At 45.0% G+C, this 19169-nt stretch overlaps 1 protein-coding gene across 1 annotated transcript in view; it reads left to right on the top strand.

Moving 5' to 3' along the window:
- The window catches only part of MAMDC4 (MAM domain containing 4), a 138309-nt gene that overhangs the window by 115383 nt on the left and 3757 nt on the right, over positions 1 to 19169 (top strand). The window contains exons 25-27 of the mRNA XM_068248950.1: positions 1318 to 1452; positions 8558 to 8685; positions 11685 to 11793. Of these exons, the coding sequence (XP_068105051.1) occupies positions 1318 to 1452; positions 8558 to 8685; positions 11685 to 11793 (372 nt within the window). The remainder of the gene's footprint in view (positions 1 to 1317; positions 1453 to 8557; positions 8686 to 11684; positions 11794 to 19169) is intronic.

Here is a 19169-nt window from a genome sequence, read left to right as displayed (position 1 = left end):
GGTATACGGAAGTGCACGGAGGCGTATTGTAAAAATACGCTACTGCGCATGCACGTTGCAACGTCGCAATGCCACCACTTTAAAAAACGCTGAGCCGCCATAGACTAACATGACTTCCGGGCGGACGCAGATCGCCGCAAGGTAACGTAGTTCTGCACTAGAGTTAAATTGGGCACTTCAGATGCAGCGTACCGCAACATGGGAAGTATGAACTTCCCCATAGGGTTTCATTATTCTGCGGTGGCACTGCGCCAGTGTGAAAGGGCACTAAACCTCCACATAAAGTTGTTGCCTTTGTGTGTAGCGGAACTCACAGAGAATCATGTGACCATTTTGATCAGCTGACAGATCCAAGGCCTTCGGCCTTGTTCCCATCATCAATGCAGAATGGCCATGCGATCGGAACGCAGCCCATACAATCGCATTCCATCCGCGCCTCTGTTGCTGATTCCATTACAGTGAATGGGTCAGTGCTGCACCTGGCCGAAAAATGCATGCAGCAGTGCTATAGTGCATCGTATTGCTGCGCAGCACACATGATCTGTACGTCTGAAGTGATGGCCTATGGCTATGCACTTCTGCGGTTCTTGTGTGTCGCACGCCTTACGTGCTGCATGTGCTACTAATGCGCACGGCAGCGTGTATGGTGTGAACGAGGCCTTCCTGCTTCAGCACAGAACAGTAAGCAGCAAATCAGAGCCTCTGAAAATCCATCCACCAATCAAAATAATCACATGCTTTAAAGGACCATTGCGAAAAATGTAAAATGCATGTATATGCATACAAATCAGAAATAGGCTTCTTTCAGAGTAAAATGACGGGACTGATAGGTAGTCCATAGCTTGAGCAGATTCTCAGTATTTCATTTATTCTTTACAAAAGCACTCCCTGGAACGGATCTATATATATTGTGGTGAAGCCCCTCCCACAGTGTGATGTCATGACCATGGTCCTGACAGTTTGCTCCATGATGTGAACCTCATTGCATGGTGGGAAATAACCGTCTTATTCCAATTGCCAAGCAACCAGTATCTCCCTCTGTCTATTTTATTTTTAGCATACCGGTAAGCCTTTTTTTTTAAAAAAAAACAAACCTTTTTATGCGTTATTATTAATTTAAAATAATGTTCCACCTAATGCATTTATTAGCAGTGCCTGTTCTGGCCCTTTCAGAGAACATCAGTGATTTTATTCCCAGTATCCTTTGCTATCTCAATCATCTGAATTATTAACTATGAGCTTTAGAAAAGCAGGGCAGTGTTCTGTTCATGTAATATAGACAGAGCATGACTGACTGGTGTTTGCTGCCCCCTGCAGGACATTATGCCTTTGTGGACACTGGAGCAATGCATGCTGAAGGAACCTCCGCCTGGCTCATCAGTGAACCTCTACAATCCACCACCGCCTCCTGCTTCAGCTTCTGGTACCGCACCGACTCCCAGGACCACCCCCGTGAGTGACCGCACCACACCCACACACTCTAATGCTGCCGGGCTTGCTAAGTGTATTAAATGTAACTTAGTGTGTCTGTGATCAATAACGCCTGAACTATGGGTACACTGATGCAGTATAGCTGCATTACTTATGATTGTTCAGGACAGCTGAAGTGAGAGTGATATGGAGGCTGCAATCTTTATTTCCTGTTAAACAATACCAGTTGCCGGGCTGTCCTGCTGATCTTTCTGGCTGCAGTAGTATCTAAATCACACACCTGAAACAAGCATATTGCAAATCCGGTCACACTTCAGTCAGAAACATCTGATCTGCATGCTTGTTCATGGTCTGTGGATAAAAGTATAAGGCGCCATTCACACTAGAGCGTTTTGCCGCGATTTCAGCAAAAGGCTCAAACGCTTTTTAAAAGCGCTAGCGTAATAAAACCCTATGGGCCCGTTCTTACTTGGGCGATTTACGCTAATCGCCGCAAATCGCTCAAAAACGGGCAAAAACGCCAAACGCAAACGAGTAGTCTGCACCATTTTCAGGCGATTTCCCGGCGATCGCGTTTCAGTGCTATAGAAGTGCTAAATGCGATCGCCACACTGTTCAGTGATTTTTCCACGTGAAATCGCGGAAAAATCACTCCTGGAAAACGCCGGCAAAAATTGACAGCGTTTTGAAAACACAGGTGTGAATAGAGCCTAAGAGGCAGAGAATCAGCAGGTCAGCTGGGCAGCTTGCATAAATAAATATGGCAGTCTCTATATCCCTCTCACTTCAGCTGTCCTTTAACCACTTAAGCCTAACTGGACGAAAATTTTCGTCCAGTTAGGCTGCGCGCACTCCCACGGGTCGCGTGTGCTCCCGCAGCCCCCCCCCCCCCCCCGTGAGCGCTCCCGCTGGGGGCCGTTAGCCCAGCGATCAATGAAAGGGATTATAAATCCCTTTCGCTGATCGGGCCCCCCCGGAGAAAAGCCGACAGCGTCTCTTCAGACGCTGCGGCTTTTCTGAGATCAAAAAGTTCCCCGTCTTCTTTCTTCTTCCTGGGAGCGAGATCGATCGCTCACAGGACTTTTTGACTGTGGCCATCTTGTGGCCAAATAGCAAACTACACCAAAAAATACTTAACACTCAATAAATACATTTTAAAACATTTACAATCCCCTGTTTACCTCCCACACCAAAAAATCCCCACATACAAGTTTTAATAAAAAAAAAAAAAAAAATTACAATAAAAAAAAAAACAAAAACAAATAGTTACCTAAGGGTCTAAACTTTTTAAATATTCATGTCAAAGGAGTATATCAATATGATTTATTAAATTGTGGGCTTCTAAATAGTAATGGACGCAAATTGAAAAAATGCACCTTTAGTTCCAAATAAAATATTGTCGCCATACATTGTGATAGGGACATAATTTTAACGGTGTAATACCCGGGACATATGGGCAAAATACGGGAGTTTTAATTATGGAGGCATGTATTATTTTAAAATTATAATGGCTGAAAACTGAGAAATAATGATTTTTTTCCGTTTTTTTTCCTTATTCTTCCTGTTAAAATGCATTTACAGTAAAGTGGCTCTTAGTAAAATGTACCCCTCACAGAAAGCATAATTGGTGGCGGAAAAAACAAGATATAGATCAATTCATTGTGATGAGTAGTGATAAAGTTATTGGCAAATGAATGGGAGGTGAAAGTTGCTCAGATGTAAAAAAAAATTTCTCAACCCTGTGGGCTTAAGTGGTTAAATTACCATACAAAAAAATGAGTCATCACCAGCCTCCAGTATTCAGTATTTACTTATAGCATACCTGACGTGAAAATAAACTTGTGGGATGATTGATTGTACATGTTTTACTGATGTTAAGTACTGTAGAACATAGAACGGGATCTCTTATTTTTATTCTCAGTAATTTAAAGGGCTTAATTTTAAGACTGAATTCTAAACAGCAAAATCAATTAACTCGCGTGCAAATTCTCTCACACAACTCATGCAGGAGCCAACAATATCCCTACTACTAAGTTAAAAGCCGGGGTCTTCGTTAGAAGAATAAGTTTGCTTCTATAGTCAAGTGTGGTTTGCCTTCTTAGGATACCCGAACTGACATGTGACATAATGAGAAGGACATGTGTATGTACAGTGCCAAGCACACAAAAACCTATGCTGTGTTCCTTTTTTTCTTTCCCTGCCTGAAAGGGTTAAATATCAGGTATGTAAGTGGCTGACTCAGACAGGAAGTGACTACAGTGTGACCCTCACTGCAAAGAAATTCAAACTATAAAACACTTTCCTAGCAGAAAATGGCTTCTGAGAGCAAGAAAGAGGTAAAAAAAATAGAGGAATTTCTTATCAGTGAGGGTCACACTGTAGTCACTTCCTGTCTGAGTCAGGACTGAGTCAGCCACTTGCATACTTGATATTTAACTCTTTCAGGCAGAGAAATAAAAAAAAAAGTTACACAGACAGCATAGCTATTTGTGCGCTAGGCACTGTACATACACATGTCTATCTCATCATGTCACATGTCAGTTCTGGTATCCTTTAAAACTGAAGGACTTTGCGATAATTCAGCTTAAAGGCAACATCTGTGGTTACCCACAATGCATCACTACTGAATATGCAAATTATCTCTTTATGCCCCAGAAGCCAAACTTACATCCAGAATGGTGTCTAGCAAGCCTATAGCTTTACATTTTACAGAGGCATACCAAACCCCACATGTAGACAACCTGTTTCTGATTTTTGGTCCTCTTCAGTGCAATTAGTAGGAGGGCTTTTCAGTCTCTTTAAGTCCCCTATACCTCCCTTGTGGTTTTGGGTCACCCCGAGCTGCTTGGTTACTGTCTTGCATAGTCACATACACTGGAGAGCCTCTATGCCAGTGGTCCTCAAACTACGGCCCGCAGGCCGAATGCGGCCCATTGAGGATTTTTCACTGGCCCCCAAATACAAAACGTATAACTTATAGATGTGGGCAATGGCACCTTTAAATATCGGCGGCCCTCATATAGAATAGCAGGGCTTGTACCACCCATCCACATACTGTAGAAGCTAGTGAGCAGTCATTCGCTGGCTTCCAATCCAATTCTGTATCAGGTGACACTGCTGTCCAACCCGATGGCAGGTTGTGTCACCTGGTTATGCTTCACTGTCTGGTGCACAAACACGTCGCATGACTGAGTGGCTGCTGCTGGGAGGTCTCCTCCAGGCATGACTGGGGGGAATCAATACCTAGATTCAATTTAATGTTTTTCAACATCATTTTATGTATTCCCCCCCCCCCTTCCCGGCAGTCTTAAGTATGTTGACCTGGCTCTTGACCTAAAAAGTTTGGGGACCCCTGCTCTATACAGTGTAAGTATGTGTCCTAATTCTGGCCCTTTAACACAGAATAGTACAAACTTGCAAGCATTTAGAGAGTTAAGCCTACCTAGGGGTTAGGGGTACACATCCTAATGTCCTCTCCTCGGACAGATAGTGCATCAAACTAATCTCCCGAGGGAGCTACCAAAATACATCCATATGTACCTGCACACACCAGCATAAGCTGTGTGTATGCAGACAATGGTCACTGACGGGGGAAAGAGGGACGGAGAGCACTGGAGAGGACGTTCGGGTATGTGCTCCTAATCAATAGATAGGCATGAGTGCTTGTATGTTTGTACTATGCATGTCACAGGGCAGGACACATACTAACACAGGGAACCTCTATGCGGTGTATGCTACTACGCAAGAAACTTTATTCTTGTAACAAAGATCCTGGCTTTTAACGTAACCATTTCTGCCGCCCGGACGTGAAGCTCACGTCCAGGTGGCTGCTCTGCTGCGGTGCCGCGCTTTGGCGTGCTCCCGCGCGCGATCGTGGGCGCGCCCCCGTGGTGTCCCCAGATAGCCCTGGGATCAGTGAATGGGAACATGGTTCCCGATCACCAATCCGTGTCCCCCGCAGAAAAACTGAAGCGCTCTTACAAGAGGCTTCAGTCTTTCTGCGCATCAAAATTTCCGCATCCCCCTTGTGCTTCCGCTTAGCTAGAAGCACAAGGGGGGGGGGGGGATGGGGGCGGGGGCTAACTGAAGGTGGCCATCTTGTGGCCAAATAGTAAGACTACATCTACATATTTTTTACATTACAATTTACACATATAACAACATTAAAAATTAACTGTTTATTTCCCACACCAAAATATTACCCAAATAACATTTTTTATGGAAAAAAAAATTACAATAAAAAAAAAAAAAGACAAATAGTTACCTAAGGGTCTGAACTTTTTAAAATATACATTTGAAAGGGGTATACTACGAACATTTTTAAATTATAAGCTTGTAAATAGTGATGGATGCAAAACGGAAACCATACACCTTTATTTCCCCCCAAAAAATATTGGCGCCATACATTGTGATAGGGACAACATTTAAATGGTATAATAACCGAGACAAACGGGCAAATAAAATACATAGGTCTTAATTATGGTAGTGTGGATTATTTTAAAGCTATAAAGGCTGAAAACTGAGAAATAATGAATTTTTTCCATTCTTTTCTTATTAATTCTATTAAAATGCATTTATAAAAAAATAATTCTTAGCAAAATGTGCCACCCAAAGAAAGCCTAATTAGTGGCGGAAAAAACAAGATATAGATCAATAAATTGTGATAAGTAGTGATAAAGTTATTAGCGAATGAATGGGAGGTGAAAATTGCTCTGATGCACAAGGTGAAAAATCCCTGGGGGCTGAAATGGTTAAAGGATATCCGAAGTGACATGTGACATGATGAGATAGACATATGTATGTACAGTGCCTAGCACACAAATAACTATGCTATGTTCCTTTTTTTCTTTCTCTGTCTGAAAGAGTTAAATATCAGGTATGTAAGTGGCTGATTCAGTCCTGACTCAGACAGGAAGTGACTACAGTGTGACCCTCACTGATAAGAAATTCCAACTATAAAACACTTTCTTAGCAGAAAATGGCTTCTGAGAACAGGAAAGAGATAAAAAGGGGAATTTCTTATCAGTGAGGGTCACAATGTAGTCACTTCCTGTCTGAGTCAGGACTGAGTCAGCCACTTACATACCTGATATTTAACGGTTTCAGATGGAGAAAAAAAAGGAACACAGCATAGTTATTTGTGTGCTAGGCACTGTACATACCCATGTCTATCTCATCATGTCACATGTCACTTCGGGTATCCTTTAAGTGTAGGGATAGCGTTGTTTCCTGCATGTAATAGCAGCCGCACTAGTAAAGTATCGCAGTCATGCTTTGTCACTTTAGGTTTACCACACTTTAGGCCACATACACACATCAGACCATAGTCTTTTGAAAATGAAAGATCACAGATCAATTTTACCCCCTTCCATATAGTAGGAGAGCCATACCTAACACAGTCTATTCTATGGAGCTGAACTCCCCATCAGACAGAAATCTTTGCAAGATGCTGCACACAAAGATGCTGTACACATTCAAAAGATCAGTATCTGCAAGAGATCTGTTCCTGCAAAAGATCCGTTCCTGCAAAATGTATTCATAGTCTATGATATCTGCAGATCCTCATACACACAGACATTCATCTGCAGATCAGATCCACCAGGATGGATTTTCAGATCTGCAGATGATTGTCTGATCTGCAGAAGAATGTCAAACAAGGTGTGTATGATGATCTGTACAGCATCTTTGTGTGCAGCATCTTGCAAAGATTTCTGTCTGATGGGGAGTTCAGCTCCATAGAAAAGACTGTGTAGAGTATGGCTCTCATACTACAGGAAGGGTGGTAAGATTGGTCTGTGAACTTTCATTTGCAAAAGACTATGGTCTGATGTGTGTATGTGGCCTTTGATGAATCTACATGCGTCTATCGATCTCCAGCCATTCCACCTTCTCCTGCTCAATGAAGATTTTCCAACTTGTCCAAACAACTTTAATTCAAACTTCTGTAAATTGGCAAAAAGTCGATCAATCAGGCAGGCTGGTCGCATCAGGTTTTGGCAGTGTCAAAGCGATCAAATCAGTTGGAAAATTCAATATCTGTATAACAAGCTCAACTTGACTCATCTTATACAGCATAGTGCCGAGTTATGCTTCATACACACTTGAGATAAAAGTCTTTGGAAAAGGCAAGATCACAGACCAATTGTACCCCCTTCCATGTAGTATGAGAGCCATACTCTACACAGTCTATTCTATGGAGCTGAACTCCCCATCAGATAAAATCTTTGCAAGATGCTGCACACAAAGATGCCTGTACACATTCAAAAGATCAGTATCTGCAAGAGATCTGTTCCTGCAAAAAATCCATTCCTGCAAAATGCATTCATAGTCTATGATATCTGCAGATCCTCATACACACTTGGTTTAACAGACAATCATCTGCAGATCAGATCCACCAGGATGGATTTTCAGATCTGCAGATGATTGCCAGATATGCAGATGAAGTCTGTTAAACCAGGTGTGTATGAGGATCTGCAGATCTCATAGACTATGAATGCATTTTGCAGGAATGGATTTTTTGCAGGAACAGATCTTTTGCAGATAATGATCTTTTGAGTGTGTACGGGCATCGGTACTTATCCGTTAGCCGGGCGCATCCTCTAGGTGGCGGCAAAACTCCACCAGAGTTACATCTTTCCCGGTACTTATCCGTTAGCCGGGCGCATCCGGCAGGTGGCGACAAAACTCCAACAGAGTTACATCTTTCCCTACTATCCATGTCGGCCTGGAGGGGGAATAGTAATTAGCGCCACCTGCCGGATGCGCCCGGCTAACGGATAAGTACCTCTTTCCCTACTATCCATGTCTGCCTGGAGGGGGAATAGTAATTAGCGCCACCTGCCGGATGCGCCCGGCTAACTGATAAGTACCCGGGCATCTTTGTGTGCAGCATCTTGCAAAGATTTTATCTGATGGGGAGTGCAGCACCATAGAATAGACTGTGTAGAGTATGGCTCTCATACTACATTGAAGGGGGTAAAATTGGTCTGTGATCTTGCCTTTTCCAAAGACTTTTAGCTCAAGTGTGTATGAAGTATTATTCACTATGTTTCCCTGCACATTTGTGAAATGTCCTGCACAGCCTTGACATGTGGCTGGTGTTCTGACTGCTCTCTGTCCATTCCAGATCTGGGGGAGTTGATTGTGTATCTGACCAGTGAGAAGGGGCTGCTGCCTGTGTGGGTACTGCATGGCTATCACAGCACGGACTGGCAGGAGCAGCAGCTGCAGCTCAACAGCACTGTGGAGTTCCAGGTAACATCCCTGTATGTGAGAGCATGTCTATTGTCCTTCCTGTCCATTGTCCTTTCAGTCCACAAGAAAATGGCGGTCAGCTTTGGGACAGTGGCTCGTGTGAAATGTGGAAAGGGAAAAGTGGGCTTGTAGCTCCTTCTCCAGATACTCCCGGCGGTATCCAGAGAATAGGTAGATAATATGGCCACCTGCACACCCCCTTAGAAGGAACCTTTATTATTAAAATAAAGAGAATGCTGACATAGGGCTGGTGCACACCAGAGCGGTTTTGGGGCGTTTTTTAAAATGCTTGCAGGGGGAAAACCGCTTGGCTAATGAAAGTGAATGGGCTGGTGCACACCAGAGCGGGTTGTTTTTTCCACAAACGCAAATTAGGGGGTTGCAGCATTTTTTAGATTTCTGAGGCGTTTCTGCCTCAATGTTAAAGTATAGGAAAGTGGAAAACGGCTCTGAAAAACGCCAGATCAGATCGGTTTTCCAGGCGTTTTTGTTACAGAAGCTGTTCAGTAACAGCTTTACTGTAACAATGTATGATATCTGCTACACAAAAACGCTCCAAAAAAACGCCAGGCATGTTTAGAAAACGTCTCTAAACAAACCTAGAATCGCTCTGAAATCTGCTTCAAAAACCTCAAGCGTTTTGCAGGTCTGCTAGAGGTTTTTGGTGTGCACTGGGCCATACAGTAGATCTATGCTGTGTATGCCTCAGTGCTAGGGATGATCAATGAGATGCAATTTTTTCTGAGCTGATGCACATTTTTATGCAAATGTATGCAGTTTGAAAATGAACCAATCAATTTAAACTCAGGTTTAAATTGATTAGTCCATTTTGAAGATGCATATATTTGCATGTAAATTTGCATAAAGAATGTGCATCTCTTTAATAATCCCTACTCCCTACTTGAGCAGTGCAAACCTCTCCTCTGTGCTGCCTGCAGTCACCTAGTGCTCACAAAACAGTGATGTGGCCTCCACCAAGGTACAGAAGCCACAGTCAGGCTACACTTAAAGGGAACCTAAACTGAGAAGGATATGGATGTTTGCTTTTATAATAATACCAGTTGCCTGACTCTCCTGCTGATCCTGTGTCTCTAATACTTTTAGCCACAGCCCCTGAACAAGCATGCAGATCAGGTGCTCTGAAGCCAGACTGGATTAGCTGCATGCTTGTTTCAGGCGTGTGATTCAGCCACTACTGCAGCCAAAGAGATCAGCAGCCCTGCCAGGCAACTAGTATTGTTTAAAAAGTAACATCCATATCCCTCTCAGTTAAGGTTCCCTTTAACTGCACAGGGAGGTACTCTTTAATAAAACCACATATGATAAATTAAAATACCAACTCACGCTGAGGGTCCATGCACACCGGACCCTGCTGCAAAACAACAACTCACACTGAGGGTCCATGCACCCTGGACCCTGCTGCAAAACAACGACTCACATTGAGGGTCCATGCACACTGGACCCTGCTGCAAAACAACAACTCACACTGAGGGTCCATGCACCCTGGACCCTGCTGCAAAACAACAACTCACACTGAGGGTCCATGCACACTGGACCCTGCTGCAAAACAACAACTCACACTGGGGGTCCATGCACACTGGACCCTGCTGCAAAACAACAACTCACACTGAGGGTCCATGCACACTGGACCCTGCTGCAAAACAACAACTCACACTGAGGGTCCATGCACACTGGACCCTGCTGCAAAACAACAACTCACACTGAGGGTCTATGCACACTGGACCCTGCTGCAAAACAACAACTCACATTGAGGGTCCAGCTGGACGGAGCAGTGCTTTTCAGCGCTGCTAGCTTTGGGCGCAGCCAGCGCCGCCATAGACTGTAATAGGAATCAGTCTATAGCGGCGCTCAGTGAGGAAGGTCGGCTCCGTCAGAAGACGGAGCCGAAGTTGTTTAAAAAACACAATAATTCGGCCTCCAGCAATCGCTGGAAGCCGAATTATTTCATTCCCCCACTATCCATGTCGGCCTGGAGGGGGAATAGTAATTAAAACGCCCCGGACTTGTGCAGAAGCAGGACCAGCCATTTAACAGCTGGATCCTGCGCCCAAGTCTACCAGCGCCGTATTCAAATGTACGCCCAGCTGGACCCTGCTGCAAAACAGCTCCCACTGAGGGTCCATGCACCCTGGACCCTGCTGCAAAACAACTCACACTGAGGGTCCATGCACCCTGCTGCAAAACAACAGCTCACATTGAGAGTCCAGGCACAAAGGACCCTGTTGCATGAAATCACATATAATATGCTCTATAAACCACTGCCACTACTGGCATATCAGGAAAGATTGCCCGCTCTCCTCTTCCCACCAAGGTTTCGGCCTTCTGCCCTGACAACGTCTAAGGGCTGGGGCATACCGAGCGGCTTCTTGAGCATTTTTGCAGCCGCTTGCGGCTGTGGATACGCTTGGTCAATGTATCTCAATGGGCTGGTGCACACCAGAGCGGGAGGCGTTTTGCAGAAACGAATCCTCCCGGGGTGAGGCATTTTTTGGATTGCGGAGGCGTTTCTGCCTCAATGTTAAGTATAGGAAAAACGCAGACCGCTCTGAAAAATGGCACTTCAGAGCGGTTTGCCAGGCGGTTTTGTTACAGAAGCTGTTCACTAACAGCTTTACTGTAACAATATATGAAATATGGGTACTTATCCGTTAGCCGGGCGAATCCTCTAGGTGGCGACAAAACACCACCAGAGTTACATCTTTCCCTACTATCCATGGCGGCCTGGAGGGGGAATAGTAATTAGCGCCACTGCCAGATGCGCCCGGCTAACGGATAAGTACCGAAATATGTTACACTGAAATCAAAACGCCTCAAAAAAAAATAAAAAAGCGCGTTTTAAAATCTGCTAGCATTTTGCGGATCTACTAGCGGGTTTTGGTGTGCCCCGGGCCTGACTGGTAATTATCAGCATCTCGTGGCCCATCCGTGGGCCTCAGCCAGCGATTATGTTGTCCTGCCTGATCTTCCATCTCTTACAGATCGTATTTGAGGCATCGAAGGGCTCTCGCCCGCACAGCGCCGTTGTGTCCGTAGACAATGTGAAGTACACCCCCGACTTACTCTGTAATGCGGAGCCGAAAAAGCCAGGTACGTCCGGGGCTGGGCACGAGCTGATAGGGAGAGATGCAAATCATTTCTCCTAACATTCACATTTCATGTCCATTTCATGCAGCTTAATCAGACATATAACAACTGACAGGAAGCTATTCTGATTGGTCTTATTTCAAGCTGCATATCATTTACATGAATATGTAATGCAAGGAGAAATGATTTGCATCTCATAGATAATCCCTAGTAGTGATACCATCATGCTGCTCATCAAAGCTGGACAAGCCAATAACGGCAACTGTTACCATCATCAAGACATTTTCCATAAAGTTTAGTCCCTTTAGCAGGAGATGAGGCCTGCCCTTATCAACATCATTTCCAGGCACCGCACGCATTGGGCTTGATGCACAAATGTTCGGTAATATTGCCATGCACAGACAGCGCTCAACTATACTATATTATTATTATTAATTAGTTACCAAGATAAAACACTTTATAAAAAATAAAAATTATATTTAACCACTTAAGGACTGCAGTCATAAAACCCCTTAAGGACCAGAGCCTTTTTTTCCATTCACACCACTACAGCTTTAACGGTTTATTGCTCGGTCATACAACCTACCACCTAAAGGAATTTTACCTCCTTTTCTTGTCACTAATGCAGCTTTCTTTTGGTGCGATTTGATTGCTGCTGTGAGTTTTACTTTTTATTATATTCATCAAAAAAGACATTAATTTTGTCAAAAAAATTACTTTTTTTACTTTCTGTGCTGACATTTTTCAAATAAAGTAAAATTTCCTATACATTTGAGCGCGAAAGTTATTCTGCTACATGTCTTTGATTAAAAAAAAAACCATTAAGTGTATATTTATTGGTTTGGGTAAAAGTTATAGCGTTTACAAACTATGGTGCTAAAAGTGAATTTTCCCATTTTGAAGCATCTCCGAATTTTCTGACCCCCTGTCATGTTTCATGAGGTGCTAAAATTCCAGGATAGTATAAATACCCCCCAAATGACCCCATTTTGGAAAGAAGACATCCCAAAGTATTCACTGAGAGGCATGGTGAGTTCATAGAAGATTTTATTTTTTGTCACAAGTTAGCGGAAAATGACACTTTGTGACAAAAAAAAAAGGAAAAAAAAAGTTTCCATTTCTTCTAACTTGCGACCAAAAAAAAATGAAATCTGCCACGGACTCACCATGCCCCTCTCTGAATATCTTGAAGTGTCTACTTTCCAAAATGGGGTCATTTGTGGGGTGTGTTTACTGTCCTGGCATTTTGGGGGGTGCTAAATTGTAAGCACCCCTGTAAAGCCTAAAGGTGCTCATTGGACTTAGGGCCCCTTAGCGCAGTTAGGCTGCAAAAAAGTGCCACACATGTGGTATTACCGTACTCAGGAGAAGTAGTATAATGTGTTTTGGGGTGTATTTTTACACATACCCATACTGGGTGGGAGAAATATCTCTGTAAATGACAATTTTTTGATTTGTTTTACACACAATTGTCCATTTACAGAGATATTTCTCCCACTCAGCATGGGTATGTGTAAAAATACACCCCAAAACACATTATACTACTTCTCCTGAGTATGGCGATACCACATGTGTGGCACTTTTTTGCACCCTAACTGCGCTAAGGGGCCCAAAGTCCAATGAGTACCTTTAGGATTTCACAGGTCATTTTGCGACATTTGGTTTCAAGACTACTCCTCACGGTTTAGGGCCCCTAAAATGCCAAGGCTGTATAGGAACCCTACAAATGACCCCATTTTAGAAAGAAGACACCCCAAGGTATTCCGTTAGGAGTATGGTGAGTTCATAGAAGATTTTATTTTTTGTCACAAGTAAGCGGAAATTGATTTTAATTGTTTTTTTTTACAAAGTGTCATTTTCCGCTAACTTGTGACAAAAAATAAAATCTACTATGAACTCACCATACTCCTAACGGAATACCTCGGGGTGTCTTCTTTCTAAAATAGGGTCATTTGTGGGGTTCCTATACTGCCCTGGCATTTTAGTGGCCCTAAACCGTGAGGAGTAGTCTTGAAACCAAATGTCGCAAAATGACCTGTGAAATCCTAAAGGTACTCATTGGACTTTGGGCCCCTTAGCGCAGTTAGGGTGCAAAAAAGTGCCACACATGTGGTATCGCCGTACTAAGGAGAAGTATTATAATGTGTTTTGGGGTGTATTTTTACACATACCCATGCTGGGTGGGAGAAATATCTCTGTAAATGGACAATTGTGTGTAAAAAATCAAAAAATTGTCATTTACAGAGATATTTCTCCCACCCAGCATGGGTATGTGTAAAAATACACCCCAAAACACATTATACTACTTCTCCTGAGTAGGGCAATACCACATGTGTGTGGCACTTTTTTGCAACCTAGGTGCGCTAAGGGGCCTAACGTCCTATTCACAGGTCATTTTGAGACATTTGGATTCTAGACTACTCCTCACGGTTTAGGGCCCCTAAAATGCCAGGGCAGTATAGGAACCCCACAAGTGACCCCATTTTAGAAAGAAGACACCCCAAGGTATTCCGTTAGTAGTACGGTGAGTTCATAGAAGATCTTATTTTTTGTCACAAGTTAGCGGAAATTGACACTTTGTGAAAAAAACCCCAATATAAATCAAGTTCCGCTAACTTGTGACAAAAAATAAAATCTTCTATGAACTCACTATACTCCTAATGGAATACCTTGGGGTGTCTTCTTTCTATAATGGGGTTACTTGTGGGGTTCCTAAACTGCCCTGGCATTTTAGGGGCCCTAAACCGTGAGGAGTAGTCTTGAACCCAAATGTCGCAAAATGATCTGTGAAATCCTAAAGGTACTCATTGGACTTTGGGCCCTTTAGTGCAGTTAGGCTGCAAAAAAGTGCCACACATGTGGTACTGCCGTGCTCAGAAGAAGTAGTATAATGTGTTTTGTGGTGTATTTTTCCATATACCCATGCTGGGTGGGAGAAAGATCTCTGTAAATGACATATTAGATTTTTTTTACACACAATTGTCCATTTACAGAGAGATTTCTCCCACCCAGCATGGGTATGTGTAAAAATACACCCCAAAACACATTATACTACTTTTCCTGAGTACGGCGGTACCACATGTGTGACACTTTTTTTCAGCCTAGGTGCTCTAAGGGGCCTAACATCCTATTCACAGGTCATTTTAAGGCATTCGTTTTCTAGACTACTCCTCACGGTTTAGGGACCCTAAAATGCCAGGGCAGTATAGGAACGCCACAAGTGACCCCATTTTAGAAAGAAGACACCCCAAGGTATTCCGTTAGGTGTATGGCGAGTTCATAGAAGATCTTATTTTTTGTCACAAGTTAGTGAAAAATGAAACTTTGTGAAAAAACAATAAAAATCAATTTCCGCTAACTTTTGACAAAAAATAAAAATCTTCTATGAACGCTTCATACACCTAACGGAATACCTTGGGGTGTCTTCTTTCTAAAATGGGGTCACTTGTGGCGTTCCTATACTGCCCTGGCATTTTAGGGTCCCTAAACCGTGAGTAGTCTGGAAACCAAATGTCTCAAAATGACTGTTCAGGGGTATAAGCATCTGCAAATTTTGATAGCAGGTGGTCTATGAGGGGGCGAATTTTGTGGAACCGGTCATAAGCAGGGTGGCCTCTTACATGACAGGTTGTATTGGGCCTGATCTGATGGATAGGAGTGCTAGGGGGGTGACAGGAGGTGATTGATGGGTGTCTCAGGGGGTGGTTAGAGGGGAAAATAGATGCAATCAATGCACTGGGGAGGTGATCGGAAGGGGGTCTGAGGGGGATCTGAGGGTTTGGCCGAGTGATCAGGAGCCCACATGGGGCAAATTAGGGCCTGATTTGATGGGTAGGTGTGTTAGGGGGTGACAGGAGGTGATTGATGGGTGTCTCAAGGTGTGATTAGTGGGGGGAATAGATGCAAGCAATGCACTGGCGAGGTGATCAGGGCTGGGGTCTGAGGGTGTTCTGAGGGTGTGGGCGGGTGATTGGGTGCCCTAGGGGCAGATAGAGGTCTAATCTGATGGGTAGCAGTGACAGGGGCTGATTGATGGGTGATCAGTGGGTGATTAGATGGCAGAACAGATGTAAACAATGCACTTTGGAGGTGATCTGAGGGTAGGTTTGGGGCAATCTGATGGTGTGGGTGGGTGATCAGATTGTCCGCAAGGGGCAGGTTAGGGGCTGATTGATGGGTGGCAGTGATAGGGGGTGATTGATGGGTGGCAGTGACAGGGGTTGATTGATGGGTGATTGATAGGTGATTGACAGGTGATCAGTGGGTTATTACAGGGAAGAACAGATGTAAATATTGCACTGGCGAATTGATAAGGGGGGGGTCTGAGGGCAATCTGAGCGTGTGGGGCGGGTGATTGGGTGCCCGCAAGGGGCAGATTAGGGTCTAATCTGATGGGTAACAGTGACAGGTGGTGATAGGGGGTGATTGATGGGTAATTAGTGGGTGTTTACAGGAGAGAATAGATGTAAACACTGCACTTGGGAGGTGATCTGACGTCGGATCTGCGGGCGATCTATTGGTATGGGTGGGTGATCAGATTGCCCGCAAGGGGCAGGTTAGGAGCTGATTGATGGGTGGCAGTGACAGGGGGTGATTGATGGGTGGCAGTGACAGGGGGTGATTGACAGGTGATCAGTGGGTTATTACAGGAAAGAACGGATGTAAATAATGCACTGGCGAATTGATAAGGGGGGGTCTGAGGGCAATCTGAGCGTGTGGGCGGGTGATTGGGTGCCCGCAAGGGGCAGATTAGGGTCTAATCTGATGGGTGGTGATAGGGGGTGATTGATGGGTAATTAGTGGGTGTTTAGAGTAGAGAACAGATGTAAACACTGCACTTGAGAGGTGATCTGATGTCGGATCTGCGGGCGATCTATTGGTGTGGGTGGGTGATCAGATTGCCCGCAAGGGGCAGATTAGGGGCTGATTGATGGGTGGCAGTGACAGGGGGTGATTGATGGGTGATTGACAGGTGATCAGGGGGGATAGATGCATACAGTACACAGGGGGGGGGGGGGGGGTCTGGGGAGAATCTGAGGGGTGGGGGTGATCAGGAGTACCCAGGGGGCAGTTTAGGGACTAAAAAAAAAATAGCGTTGATAGATAGTGTCAGGGAGTGATTGATGGGTGATTAGGGGGGTGATTGTGTGCAAACAGTGGTCTGGGGGGTGGGCAGGGGGGGGTCTGAGGGGTGCTGTGGGCGATCAGGGGGCAGGGGGGGGCAGATCAGTGTGTTTGGGTGCAGACTAGGGTGGCTGCAGCCTGCCCTGGTGGTCCCTCGGACACTGGGACCACCAGGGCAGGAGGCAGCCTGTATAATACACTTTTTGTAAACATTACAAAGTGTATTATACGCTTCCTATGCGGCGATCGTCGGGTTAACAACCCGCCGGCGCTTCCCCGGCAAAACAGTGCCCCAGGACCTGACGCCATTCTGCGTTACGTGGTCCTGGGGCTGCCACTTTGCCGCCGCCGCCAATATGAAGTAGGCGGTCGGCAAGTGGTTAAAAAAAACAAAAACATAGTTACCTTAGGGACTCAGCCATTTTTAATATCTGTGTAAAGAGGGTATATTACTGTTATTTTTGCAAATGTGGGCTTAAAATTTGTGACAGACACAAAACTGAAAAAATACACCTATATTTCCAAATAAAATATTGTTGCCAAACATTGTGATAGGGACGTAATTTAAACGGTATAATAACTAGGATAAATAGGCAAATACAATATGTGGGTTCAAATTACAGTAGCATATATTATTTTAAAACTATAATTAATGAAAACTGAGAAATAATTATATTTTCCATAATTCTTAGCAATACGTACACAAAGAAAATCCTAACTGCTGTCGAAAAAAAACCAAGATATAATGTAGATCATTTCGTTGTGATAAGTTGTGATAAAGTTATTGGGGAATCAAAGGAAGGACCGCTGAAATGTGAAAGTTACTCTGGTCCATAAGGGAAAAACCCCTCAGTGGTGAACTAGTTAAAGAGACTCTGAAGCGGGAATAAATCTCGCTTCAGAGCTCAAAGTTAGCAGGGGCACGTGTGCCCCTGCTAAACCGCCGCTATCGCGCCGCACAAAGGGGGTCCCTTCACCCCCAAACCCACCCCAGCACGACTTGGTCGTGCATTTGGTCGCTCCTGGAGGCAGGGCTAACGGCTGCAGCCCTGCCTCCAGTTGCGTCTGTCAGCGGCGCATCGCCGCCTCTCCCCCGCCCCTCTCAGTGAAGGAAGACTGAGAGGGGCGGGGGAGAGGCGGAGATACGCGCTGACAGACGCGCGTGGGGCAGGGCTGCGACGGTTAGCCCTGCCTCAACCAGGAAGCGCTCCCCTGCATTACGGAGGGGGATTTGGGGGTGAAGGGACCCCGTTAAGCCGCGCTATAGCGGCGTTTTAGCAGGGGCACACATGCCCCTGCTAACTCTGAGGTCTGAAGCGAGATTTATTCTCGCTTCAGTCTCTCTTTAAAGGATACCAGAGGTGAACAGTGGTGGGGAAATGGAGTTAATACACAGGTGTGGCCATGTGTGCAGAGCCTCACCTATCTTTCTGTTCAACCCCGGGTGGCTCTGTTTGTCCATGAGTTGCTCCGGTAGTGGCTGCGACTTTAGTAAGTCACCAACCTTTGACCTGTAGGCACTCAATCTGCGGCGCATGCACCTTATGTCAGTTGCAACCTCTGTCCACGCTCGCCTTTCTCCCGCAATGTCAGTCTGTGCGGGTCACATACCGCAGATCATAAGAGGAGATGCACAGGCTGCAAGAGAGGGAGCATTCATTTCATTTAAGGAACAGGTTGGAACTGACATACTGCGCATGCGCAGAGTGAGTAACTACAGGTCTAAGGTTGCCACCTTACTAAAGTCGCTTCCACTACCGGAGCAATTCACGGACATATGGAGCCTTTCAGGATTCATTTGACAGATAGGCGAGGCTCTGCACATACGCCCACGCCTGTGTATAGACTCAATATCCCCACCACTGGGTATCATTTAAAGCAAACCTGAAGCGTTTTTAAAATGAAAAAACATACTTGCCTTAGGAGGGGGGAGACTCTAGGAGCCTTCTCATTCCTCTCCTGGTCCCCTTGTTCCAGCGGTGTAACCCTTGTTCAAATCTCCTGCCAAGGAAGGCTTCAGAAGTCTTCAGGAGCCCGAGTGCTCCCTGAAGACGGGCAGCTCCGTACTGGACACACGTAAGAGGAGCACTCGGGCTCCTGAAGACTTCCAAAGCCTCACGCGGTAGAAGAGAGCAGCCTTCGACCCATCGGTCAGAGACTAACGGGGGAAAGGAGCGGATCAGGAGAGGAACGGGAAAGCCCTATAGGACCCACAGCCTTCCCTGTCCATAGGCGAGTATCTATTCATCTTCATT

This window comes from Hyperolius riggenbachi, chromosome 8 (assembly GCF_040937935.1).
Source record: "Hyperolius riggenbachi isolate aHypRig1 chromosome 8, aHypRig1.pri, whole genome shotgun sequence".
Taxonomy (NCBI): Eukaryota; Metazoa; Chordata; class Amphibia; order Anura; family Hyperoliidae; genus Hyperolius; species Hyperolius riggenbachi.
This window is presented reverse-complemented; position numbering and strand designations above follow the sequence as displayed.